Source organism: Zonotrichia leucophrys, chromosome 6 (genome assembly GCF_028769735.1).
Source record: "Zonotrichia leucophrys gambelii isolate GWCS_2022_RI chromosome 6, RI_Zleu_2.0, whole genome shotgun sequence".
Classification (NCBI taxonomy): Eukaryota; Metazoa; Chordata; class Aves; order Passeriformes; family Passerellidae; genus Zonotrichia; species Zonotrichia leucophrys.
The window spans coordinates 13,603,868-13,616,612 of NC_088176.1; the positions used below are offsets into that span (position 1 = coordinate 13,603,868).

Consider the following 12,745-nt stretch of genomic DNA (forward strand, 5'->3'; position numbering starts at 1 on the left):
CAATAAATTTGTATTTCCAACATTAGGTGACAGAGGTAGGGGCAAGGAGCCTGTTCATATTTTTTTGTGACATTAAAAAAAACCTTATCCTTTTAATAAGCTTATCCTTCTCTCAATTCTTAATTTACTAACATGCCCTAGTGCACAAAAGATGTTCACTCAGCACAGAAGACATCAGTAGCAGGTAGACAGCAAACACTTGACACAAACATCCCTCTTCCACCACCCTCACTTCCAGGCAGCAGCAGTCCTGACGAGTCAGGAGGTACTCACCCATAGAATAAAGGTTGTCAAAATTCTGGTGCATGCGAATGATTTCATAATAGAGCTCATCATAGCTGCTGGGAGTGGGCAGAAATGTGTCTCCATAAGTGATGAACATGTTGAACAGGTTCACAACCTATACAAGTGAAAAGAAGTTGCAAGAGGAACACTTACCCCAAATCTATTCTGCAACAGAAGCAATACACATTATGTCAAAACTTTCAAAGGAATAGCTTGCAGTAGCAGCAGATTTTCTTTACAGTACCAAAGAGACAGACAAGAAGCTTAAACACTGTTTTATCTAGGGCCAGAAAGGCATGTTTCTATTTTGAATACAAAAGACTACAGAACAAAAAAAAAAATTAACAAATGTGGAAAATTAAACTAGGCCTTTCCTCACACAGACTTCTTTATTTCACCCTATAGTGAGTCCAAGCAGTGCCCTTTCCAAACACCTAGTGAAACCAACCACAATATTCCTCTGCTTCATGGCCTTATTCTCATAATTCCTTAAGAGGCCAGAAATCCTTTCTGGAATCCTTTCAGCATTACAATTCCTTCCTAATATTAGTTCACAATTAAGTTGTTAAAATTAAGAGGATTTGTGCACGGGTGAAGATGCTTACCATAAGAGCAAGGGTGAAGATGTTGTGCTTGGCCAGCAACACAGTCTCATTAGACATGAGGAACTTCAACAAGTTGATCAAAGCTAGGAGAAAATAATAAGTATTTTTAAAATACTATAAAAAGCAAAGCCATTCTCAACAACTTATATACAGATGCGTTTACATTATCTAGTGTAAATTAAACTATTCACCTCAGAAATACATCAATTTATATGTAGGATTTGGCGGTGCTTTTTGTTGCTAAAATACCCTGCCAAACAGGTAAGTGACAGTTATTTTACCTTCCCACATTTATTCTCCTTCACTGACTTCACAATCAAATCTACTCAGGCTCAAGGTACATCCCTTGCTAACTCAGTTCAAGATTTTTCTATCAGCTAGATCCTGGAGCAAGCTTTGGGGTTGGAAAACCCAACTGTCTCGTTTCTGCTTCACATATCACCAACATGATGTATGCACAGGCAGCCCCAAACTGTCACTCTTGTTGATACCCGCAGTTATAAAAAATAAAAAAGGTAAGAAAACCCCCACAGCACAGCTTTTCTGTAGCTCTGTGTCAGTGCTGCTGTACTGGCAAAAAGGAGGATGTAGTACTTTATTGTGTCAGTTATCTGGGGCTGTGCCGTAAAGATTACAGATCTGGTTCACACTTGTCTTAAATAATAAAACAACAAAAGCTCCTGCTGTAACCACCCAGTATCAGTTAGTAACAGTGGCAATTAACAAAAAGGTTGGCTAAAAATGCTTTAATCAAACAGACTTTACAATAAACAACTGCATTCCATGCACTTGAATAAAATGTAAAGTTTCTTATCTTTTTTTTTCCTAGTTGTTGAAATTTTCAGAAAACTAGTTTCTTCTGCATTATAGCTGTTCAGGAGGGAAAGCTGATGCCTGACTAGAAGATAGTCTAGAAGAGGTTCTTAATGTACTCTCTTCTCTGAAGTCAACACATTTCAAGACTTAAAACATCTGAATTAAGATGTCCTGAAAAGTCAATGCTGGAACACTGTACACATCTTTTTTAAAAGGTTCCTAATTATCTACTAATTAGTAACTTCATCCAACAGAACAATACCAGGCATTACTCCTATTTCTTACAGGCACAAGTAGAGCCTGTTAATCCATTTTTCCCCACCATTACACAGGTGTCACACACCATCCAGTAACTGGTGAGAAAATAAACTGTGGTTTGGGGGAACTCCACAGTGAATGCAGAAAAGACCATTCAGCCCAAGGTACAGGCTATGAAAGAGGAAGAAATAAAGCACAAGGAACAGGAATGAGGTATGGGCAGAATTTCCATACTCATCCCCTTCAAGATTGCAAAGTATTCACAAAAGGGTAAAATCAAAAAACCTACAGCAAAACCAAGCAAGCACACCAGTCTGATCTTGAATTAAACAAAAATTCCAAATCAGATTTCTAATGCAGTCCTGCAAACTCTACTTTACAGTACTACAAGTTCATCATGAGTATCACAAGTTTTCACATGCACATTGAAAGGAAAGTCTGCAGCCCAAGGTGGGTATTTACTCATCACAGGCAGAAGCTACTTCCATCTAATCTTCCAGCAGGTGCCTGATGCTGAACTGAAAACCAGGAATGAACAAAATTCTCTGCAAACTCCAGACATGCAAGTGATGCATTTTTCAGAGCTATTCCAGGATTAACCATCAGCAATAGCATTTCTCCCTTCCATGTCAGCAGCTCACCTCATGAAGCAAATACATTAACACCTTTTCAATCCAGCCACATAACTCTCTGTACCATCATCACCCCATCATCACACAAACTCCTGGGACTAAAAGCAGAGCCTGGATGCCACAGTAACACAGCTCTGAAAATACCCCTGTCAGTTCTTTTCCTGCAAAACAAACGTTTCAAAACAAAGTAGCAGGTACAGATGGGCTCTCCACCGGAGCAAAGATCCAGCTAAAAACAGGTTGCCAAGGTAACCAAAACTCCACAGCAAAAAAGTCTCCTGCAGTCAGTCAGTGCCTTGGACTGCAGACAGCTGCCCTGCATCTCTGTCACAGCAGCTCATGGGCCATTTCTCCATCTCATGGTTACAAGCTTGGTTTTACCTCCTTCCCACCCACAAAGTCCACAGGGCCACAGCCCGTGACCAGGTGCTGCTGTTCAATTACCAACAGCTTGGCTTTGTGGAAGCAAAGTAGCAGAGCTCTGGATTTCCTATGACAAGTTGTGAGAAACCCCATGTTCATTTCTTTGCCTCTTACTCTCCCACAAGAGCCCTGCTGAATGGCCTTTGTCAGCAGGTCATGGCATAGTGTGACAAGGAGCCACCAACAACCATCCAAAACCAGTGAACATGAAAGCTGTCTGTGATGAGGAGAAAGTATTTTTAAAAGAACAAGTGTATTTGTCCAGAGCACAAGCACCACCAAACGACAAGGACAAGCACCCTACAACTGCCCACTGCAGTACTTCTCATAAACCACCCTGAAGCACTTGTTCTGCTCTATATTGGTGACAACACTTGAAGGAGAACTTTCTCTGTTCTATCTCTACATTTGTTTCAGCCATTGTGATGAATCTATGTTTAATTTTCCCGTTTCAGTTACAAAGAAGACAAGAGAGTAGCTCTGCTTGAAATCAGTATTTATACCTGAATTGCACTGAATCATAGCCCACTCAAAACTTTCTGTGCTGTTCCTTCCTTAAGAACTAGGAAGGAGAGGGACATGCTTCACATGAAGAAGAAACTGAGTGTGGGCTCAGAGCCCAGTCACAAGAACTACCCTATCAGAGGTTTACAGCCACTGTGTGCCCTGCACTGAAAAATTTAATCAACTGCTAGGAAACCACACATTCCTAAAAAAGTTGCAGTGTTCCTAACTGGGATATACACTACATCAACACTAAGAGAGCAGCCAGTCTTTTTCCACACCAACACATTCTGCAGCAGCCTCTGCTCAAGTGTCTCTAAGGACCACAAACACTGTGGAACCTTTAAATCCCTTTGCCATGTCTCTGTAGTTTGTTTGTAAGGCAGACCCTGTGCTGAAAATTAGGACAGCTATGCCCTGAAGTTTTCAGAGCTAGCAACTTTTAGATCTGGCTTCACATGCCTAGTGCCCTTCAGCAACAATTACACACACAAAATAAACCTTTAGAGGAAAGTCCAACTGACTGAACACCCCTCTGCCCTTGAGCTCCAACAGAGCACTGATGCTACTATTCCTAAACAATCTGAAGCCAAACCAGATGTGTCACATTTTCCCTGCTGCAATCAACTGCTTGCCTCTCACACCCCACCTGCAGACTGCCCTTTCTAGCCAGGAAATTATCTTTCTTTTTTTTTTCCCCAGCAGAGGAGCAATTCAGTCTCCCAGCTGCACAGGCAGACACAAATGTGTTCCTTGCTTGGGCTCAGCCACCTTATCCCAAATTATGCTCCAGGGTTTAACAGCAATGGATGGTTTGGGTATGAGATCTATTTCAACATTAACTGGAAAACAATTTTTGCAGTACCCTCTAGAGCCCTTTTTTCCTCCCTAAAGATATCTGTTCTTGGCATTCATTAGCAGGACCTGAAACACCCACTGTGGTGAGTCTTGGAACATCCATAATTTCACAATACAACAGTGCCATTAAGATTTCTTTAGTAATAAAGGGAGAAGACTAACTAAACAAGCAGCCACCAGTATGTTCCTGTAAGTGACCTGAGCTGGGTACACTGGCTATGCTTCTTAACTCAACAAGAAGAGAACACAGCTTTGGACACCTGTGTTCAGAGCCTCAAACCCAAGTGGACAAGCATGCTGAGTGGACACAGAGCCATGTGACAGGCTGCATGTGAAAACGGGTATATAGCAGGTTGGCTCTTGGACAATTTTCTCTCCAAAGGATAATTATAGCCAAAGGATGAAAAGTGACATCATAGATATCCTCCCTACTTTTTAAACTGAAATGACTGCATTTCAGTGAAAGAACCTCTTAGCTCTTTTGCTGCACAGCTGCTTTTAAAGACACTTTCCCTTATCAGCTTCTGTAGCCACTCTGTCTGCTAAGGAGCAGCAGTACACGCCTGCTCAGTTATTTGCTGCCCTCCCTCACGCCAGTCCTCTGTGAGAAGACTGTGGGCAGCCACCATCTCTCATTTTCTTCTACCAGGAAGCAGGTAATTCCTGTTACAGTTGCCCTTCACGCCCTCCTTCCCCTATTCCTATTCACACAGCAGACTTACCTTCTCTCCCTGTAAGCCTCATTTCAAACAGAAGTATATTCAGCCCCAGGTGAATTTGGATTCACACAAAGTTGGGGGTTTATTTATTTACTGTCTCAGTGTTCTTTGTTTGGATCATGTGTAATGCAATGGGACCATGGAGGTAGGCCAAGAGAAAAGGGGGGAAAAAGAGTAGTATTATCCCCTGGGCAAGTCAGAATGTAGCACAGACTCTGCCAGGAGCATTAGAAGGCTGTGATGTGTTATTGCACAATGGAGCAGAAGAGAAAAGCCCTGAAACACTCATCAATGAGAGCTTGGATGGGTTGAGCACAGTACAGAGGCCTCTGTCACTGCATCTGCTGCACTTACAGGTCAAGAATCTTCTAATGGTGCATATAATGGCCCTCAAGAAAGGAGCAAGGCAGAGAGAGATGTGAGGGCTCCTCAGCTGCAGTACAACATCCATTAACAGGATCCAGTGCTCTACTAAAATTCTCCAGTTTTCTACCCTTCAACTTTCAGGGCACACAGGGAAGAACAGTGACTTTCCCATTCTCTCTAGAAGTTACCATTGAACCAACAGTGTATTCAGTGTCCTCCTTCCAGTGTCTCAAACCAGAACCCCCTTACAAGGATCCCCACCCATCTACCACTGGAAGGCAGCTGATTGTGGCATCCAGACAACACTTTCATGCTGCAGAGAAGTCATCTGCCCACAAGTGCTTCAGCAGCACAGTAACCACCCCGCACCTCCTACAGCCATCCTGCTCACATGCAGATACTGGCAAGGCAAGGTCCACACCACTCACTGTAGCCAGATCCGGTTAAGGCCAAGTGCAACTAAGAATAGAGTGGATTAGATTCTCCATGAAGCAGCACTGGTTGTTCTGTGCTTCAGTTCTTCCAATATACAAGAGAAAACAGAAGCATTCTGCCTGCAACAGCACTGGAAGTATAAACAGCAACACCACGAGCCCTGGCTGTACTTGGCCAGGTCAAAGACCCACCTAAGCTTAGTGTGCTGTCTCTACATGGTCAACATCAAACGCTTGTTGAAAAACAATAGGCCAAACAATGCTTTCTAAAATTCAGCATGATTCCCTTACACAAGGGAAATTACAGCACAGAATGTGAAAAAAGCAGATTCTCACAACATGCCAACACCATAACCACAGACCAGTCCACTCTCTTGTTACAGACTAGAAGTCACAAGTGCTAAGCTAGGATAACCATACAGTCCACTGTGCAGCTATGAGGAGAAGAGACCCCAGAACAGAGTAATCACTTCTAGAAAATGCTATACCTGAAACACAATTCGGATTTAGGGAAGCAAAAGGCTCAAAAATGATATTCTGAGATGACCTAAGTGTTAAGAGGGTGCAGATCTGGCCACATTCAGCTTTGGCAGGCACTCAGAAGAACAGTGATCAAAACAAACTCAGCAGGAGATAAGAATCTACAGACTGGGTTTGACAGGAAAGAACCTACAGAGGTATTTTCCAGATAGAGTTGTAGGAATAGGAATCCTGTCAGAGAAATAGTTACATTGCTATTACAAACTAACACACCAGAACTCCCTGAGGCACAAACTACCCCAGCACCCTTGGACAAGTGAAGCAATTACTCAGGGACAGCACTTGCAGCTTCCTGTCAATCACCCTCAGCATTAGAACACAAGACTCTTGCACCAACACTGCAGTCCCTTCTCAGGAGCAAGGGAAGCAATAAAAGCTCTGTCAACATCATGAGTCAACATGCTCCAGCTCCTTCCCTGTGCTCTGATCAGGAGGGAGCATCCTGCCTGGGCACTCCTCTACCCTGCCACAGGCACTGCCGAGTTGCTCCTCAGCCACCACAGCTCCAAAAGGCAAAAAGCAGCTGCCAACTGGCAGGCTCCCCATTACCAGCACTCCACAGCTGCCCTCTCTTTTCCCTATGACTGGCTCTCAAGGGCCCATCCATGAAAGCAGGCTGTTTCCTTAATGAGAATCAACAGCTTGCCAGAGGGCTGGAGCACACGCTGGCACGAGCCATCGCTCCCAGGATTAGTCGAGCAGCTCCTTCACTTGCAAGCCTTTACTCTCTTCATACAGCCCCCATCCCTGGTACTCACTGTTCCCACCTAAATGGAGCCAACAGTGTGAAATTGCAAGCTTAATGGAAATGCTGATTGCTGATGCCAGAGCAACGCTGCTAGATGGCAATCCAGCAAGCAATAAGAAATAACACAAATTTTCCAACTTCAGCTAAAGCTCAGATGAACAATATGCTTTTTTCTTACAAATAAATAATTAATTTGTTTAAAAAAAAAAAAAAACACACACCCATAACCTTCATCCCTCTTTAGAAGAAAGGGTAGTATTGAGCTCAGTTCTGTTTTGTCTGACAGTGTAGGTTCACACTGTTAAACAGTAGTCTTGGGAGTTAACATTGCACATTTTTGCCTCAGGTTTTAAAACAGAAAAGGTGGAGAATCTGGAGAAAGAGAAGAAATATTGTGTGAGAACATGGAAAGACTGCAAGGTAAGGAAGCCAGGAGTGATGCTGCTTGAACACAAAAAGGGGCATGGGATAAATTCTGAGTGCTGCATTCTGAGTGCTGCAATCCCTCCTTACAGATAAAGAAACAGCTTTGAGCAGCTGCCTGTAACACTTCTATCATCAATGGGACCATTTCCCAGGAGAAATTATCACACTATCTCCACTAGGTCACTATGATCTGCAAACTGTTAATGATGCACAATCAAGTTTTCCAGCATTTGCTAGCTTTATTAAAAACACAACAGAGCAACATATCTGGATGAGATCTGCCAAGCTGAGGCAGGATGACCAAAACGTTGCCAGACTTTTACCCATGCAAATGACTAAATTCCATTTGTGCTTATCTGAGCAAGATATGTTGCTCAGATAAGCAACATGTTATGTTGAGAAATTCCCACCCTCATCTCACCAGGTGATCAATAACAGGCCCAAATCTGATATTCTACTTTTTCTGTTCACTAGCTATCAGGGTCAAACCCTTTACTATCAATATTAAAATATGTCAACATAAAGTAAAAGCAAACTAGAATTAAGTAAAAGCAGATGCTTCCTTAAAATGATCCATGCAGGGAATTTAGATTATCCTCCTTTACAAGAAGCCACTGAGTTTCTGCATTTCTTACACTATCTTCTTTAAGAGTTTAACACCAGGGCATTTCACTAAATGGCTGGAGTGTTCCCATGAAAATATTCTAGCTTTGGTTGAGGAGGTAATGTGGAAAGGTGAGCAGGAGAGTCCCACCAGCTGAGAATGACAGCAGAATACTACAAGCAGACATTTGCAGTCCTCCTTCTGACCTTCCCATCTTGCTGCCTGTAAGTGAGCTGTGTAAGATGGGACTGGGGTTTTCTTTGGGGCAACGTGGAGTTCTGCCCGGAGTACAAATTAAATAAATCAATAACTATCAACTCACAACTCACCACAACTATAAACAAAAATTATTTTATAAAACCATCTTTCAATTTCAATCCTTTCCTGAATTCCTTCAGTATGACAGATATATCATACTGTGAAATAGATAACAGGATTAACAATTGCATTCCTGAACCCAGCTTGGGCCGACACAGTACCACATATCACAAACACCAACACTCCTATAATAAAGAAAATAGAACCCCCTAAGGGCTGCAAACTCCCAGAATGTATTCCATGGCACGCAAAGTTACAGCTTTTCGTTTGTGTGAGAAACTGAGCCATTTGCTAACTGGCCAAGCAGCTCTATGTTCTTTCCAAACTCTCATGGCATCCAGTGACCAGGAGCTTTGCCAGTGAACTCGACTGTGTGGTACACCAGTGTGTGAATCCTGCCTCCACAAGAGCTGCAAGATGATAAGCTTCCCTTGCCAGATAGCTGCTGCAGAAAATGACAGTGACAGCTGGATTAGAGATGAAGGGAAGACACAACATCACCTGACTTCCAGTCTGTTCAGCAACATAAATCAGAGGGTTGAAGCAGACCTGATCCACAGTTGTAGAACCAGAAATTACATAGCTAACACACTCTCAGTAATCAACATTTCAGTCACAAAAATATTAAAACAAAGTGATTACACAATACCATCTTAAATATGCACTGCATAAGGGCAGTATTATATACACTGAAATTCGGGGGGGGGGAACATTCTCCTCCACAAAAAATTGTTTCTTTAAAATCTTCCACACAGGAACCATTCATGTTTTTATTATACACCCAAGAATTTTTGAATGCAGTACTATTCTTGTTATAAATACAGAACCTGACAAAAAGATCTGAAGAGTGTACAAAAAGGAAAAAAAAATGTATTTTGTCTAGCAGCATTGTAGAAGTCTGCTTTGATAACCCTAAAATGAAAAGGAGAAAAATTAACTTCTTAATGGTGCTACATATTTGAAGTACCCTTATTTTAACAGTGCATTCTGCATCTACCAAATTAACTAAGCTACAAGATAAGGAACTACAGCCTTATGTTAAAACAATTTGAAAACTGATCTTCAACTGATCTTACTAATGGTAATACCCACTGTTAATCCTACTTTGCATTCAACTACCCCAATAAATAGCTATTTCATCATTATTATAATTCAGATTTTTTAGGCTCTACTCTTGCTATTAGAAGTCTTTATTAGTACTGCCTTTCTGTTTCTTTAAACATAGCTTTTGCTTAAAGCAAACCATAGCAACTGCAAAGAAGTTACCTGCACCCCCTAAGCTCAGCGTGAATTGCTCAAGCATTGCTAATTTTGAAGTGGGAGGAGTTGAAGAAATGAGTTCTTTTTATATAAAAAGCCTAAATGACTCATGAAAACTCTTCTGGCATAGCTCATACATGCTTGACAACAACAACAACACATATAGCACGGTCCATCACTCAAGTGCTGTACAAACCAGCCCAAGAACATTGGGCATAACAGGCTGTTTCTGGGACCAGTGAACTGGCTGTTCCCAAGTTTCCTATTGGCTCGAGGAAGTACCTTACACTTGACATTCAATTAATCAGTGTTTAAAAAGAATAAGGTACCTGGCATAACAGTCCAGGAGATTTCCAGTTGGCCAAAACGTCTGCAAGCAAACAGGTCAACAGAGTCATATCCACTTAGAGCTTCTGACCTTGGCCAAATTTCCAGGCTAGTACCAGCAATGGTATGTGGTCAGTGGTGAAAAACCTGAAAATTTTCTTTAGCACTCAAAGGGAAGAGCTGCACACTAATCAGTGGTGGAACAGAAGTGAACAGACTGCTGAAAAGGGCTACTAAAAAAGAACCAAGACCAACAGACATTTCTCAATCTGAATGTCTGGTGTACCTAGTAACTGCCTTTGCCAATCATTCATAGGTTAATCAGATCTCACTCTCCAGCTCTCTTTTTAAGATGTTCCAGAATTTAGCTCCACTAGTGATCTGATATTTATTTTCACACTGCTTTTAGCTAGAACAAGCTTCTACACACTACTCTTGCCACCCACAGAGTTTTCTTTCTGTCAATCCTGTTTCCAGCTCTCAAATCCCTGCATCTTTCTCTGTCACCTAAACATTCTTGGTCATCTGGTCAGCACAGCCAGAGATTTATACTGCTTTGAGTACCATTCCTCTGGTCCCTTAACTTAATGTGAAAAAATTATTCTAATAGAGAAGCTCAGGCTGGATCACATCCAAAGACTGTAACAATATTGTTCTTCTTTAAGCTCAGATGTTGCAGAAGAAAGTTCAACAGAAATAAGATCATATGGAAACAATGTGCCAAATAATGGCATATCCAAAAAAGCATAAAATATTACAGACTGCATAAACAGCATGATACGTGTCCTGAGAGATGCCAAAGCACCTGGCTCCACTGCTTTTCCCTGCCATCACTGCAAATTAAAATCAAACACTAAATGCAGCAACTCTCCAAGTGCTGCTGGCCTTCCATACTGAAGACAAAGCATCCACAAAGGAAGAGCATCAATCCATCAGATGACACCCAAGTGGCTTTCCTTAATTAGAGATTAGCTAACATTAGATTTGGCAAGTGAACAGAAGGCTCCATACACTGCTACTGCTTCCACCTCCAGCCTTTATCTCAGTTCCTCCGCACCCGATACCGACTCCCTGCCCCCAGTATTCTCTTTGTCTTCTTCTCCCACTCAATTTTCTGCCTGAAAAAACTCTCCTCCTTTTATGTGCCAGGTATAACTCTCTCCCTTTCTTCCAATACTTCCTTACACAAATTCCCTCCAGCTTCTTTGTTCCACTCAGCTCTGCTGGGGGGCCTCCACTGCTATTATCCACACTACACCACAGGGGCATTGCTAAAGTCATCACACACTTTGTCATTCCAGAAGACAAGTGTGGGCTTGAAGACCTTCTGTGAAGCACACCTGATGGGGCAACCAGGTATCTCAGACCTTACAGCGAATAGCTGCTCCCTTCTGGCTGTTCATCCAGCAGTGGTAACTAACTCCTCGAGCCAAAACAAAAGCCTGATGGTCATATGAAGGACAGAAATTATTTCAGAAGTCTTGTGCTCTGGTTTGGAATTGTCTGTCACACAGATCAACACCACAGAAAGAGATATTCTTTCACATCAAAGGCAGCAGCATTCTGGGTAATCAAAGAGCAACCTTGACAGGGTCAGAGTTAAGTATGAAACAGATCTCAAGACAGGGCTGGCAATTAGCATTTATTCTGCAACTTATGTAGCATTCTAGAAGCACACCTGGAACAGCCCTGCCCTTTTACAGGTGTATGCACCATTTCACCCAGGGTCTTCCAGCCTGTATAAACCACTTATGCAGCTACAGAAGAATCTCTCTCTGTTCACCTCAACATCCTATTAAAAAAATAATAATTTTGAAACATTCTACAGTAGTTTACACTCAGAAGAGGATCACCCAAAATACACAAAAATCTATCATAAGCATAGAGCTCTTCAGCTACATCGGGTGTGCCAATGTTTCAGCTCCTTCACAGAAACCTGACCAACCCAAGTGTTTTTAGATTACTGCTTTGCTTTCAAAGCATGTGCAGTACTTAATACTTCTGAGGCACTTTATGTTTCCAAAGGTCTATATAAACACCAGCTAATTAGAGACAGCTAACAAGAATATCCCAAGATGCTGAATCTCAATGCATAGTGAGTATGTTAATTTTTTCTCCTTCCCTAAAATAGGGAAAGTTAAGGATTTAAAGATGCCAACGAGTGCTCCCTGAACTGTGGAAGAATACTTTCAAGCTAAAGGTGCTATATTTCAAACTTCCACTCTGCCAGTATGTAGAAAAGCAAAAAATTCCATCCTGGCCAAATGGAAATGGCTCTGGTTCACTGTAACTGCTGAGAAGATATCACACACATTGCCAGATGCAATTTCCATTCACAACAGACATCCACATTCTACACACTCATCTCCTGAACTGGCACTACACTACAGCCATGCCTCTAGGGGCTCTGTTCTGAGGAAAACAACTGAAAAGGAACTGCTAATCCCTTAATTAGTGGCACCCACTTCACCTTCTGCAGGAATAATTTAGAAAGTCTGAATGGGCCACATGTCACATAAGGTGAAAATTCAGTAACTGAAAATGACTCAGGTTGTTGGTTCATTTCTCAGTACCTACATCTCAGCTGGGCAAAGCTACTGAAGGGAAGTACTCAGTGTCAAT

The 12,745-nt window shown here is 42.0% G+C and overlaps 1 protein-coding gene across 4 annotated transcripts in view; it reads right to left on the reverse strand.

Annotated features, from left to right (window-relative positions):
• Window positions 1-12,745, reverse strand: part of ARMH3 (armadillo like helical domain containing 3) — a 122,567-nt gene that overhangs the window by 70,071 nt on the left and 39,751 nt on the right. For all 4 annotated transcript variants that reach the window (XM_064717405.1, XM_064717408.1, XM_064717406.1 and 1 more), the window contains exons 21-22: window positions 891-973; window positions 274-400 (exon numbers count right to left, since the gene is read on the reverse strand). In XM_064717405.1, the coding sequence (XP_064573475.1) occupies window positions 274-400; window positions 891-973 (210 nt within the window). The remainder of the gene's footprint in view (window positions 1-273; window positions 401-890; window positions 974-12,745) is intronic.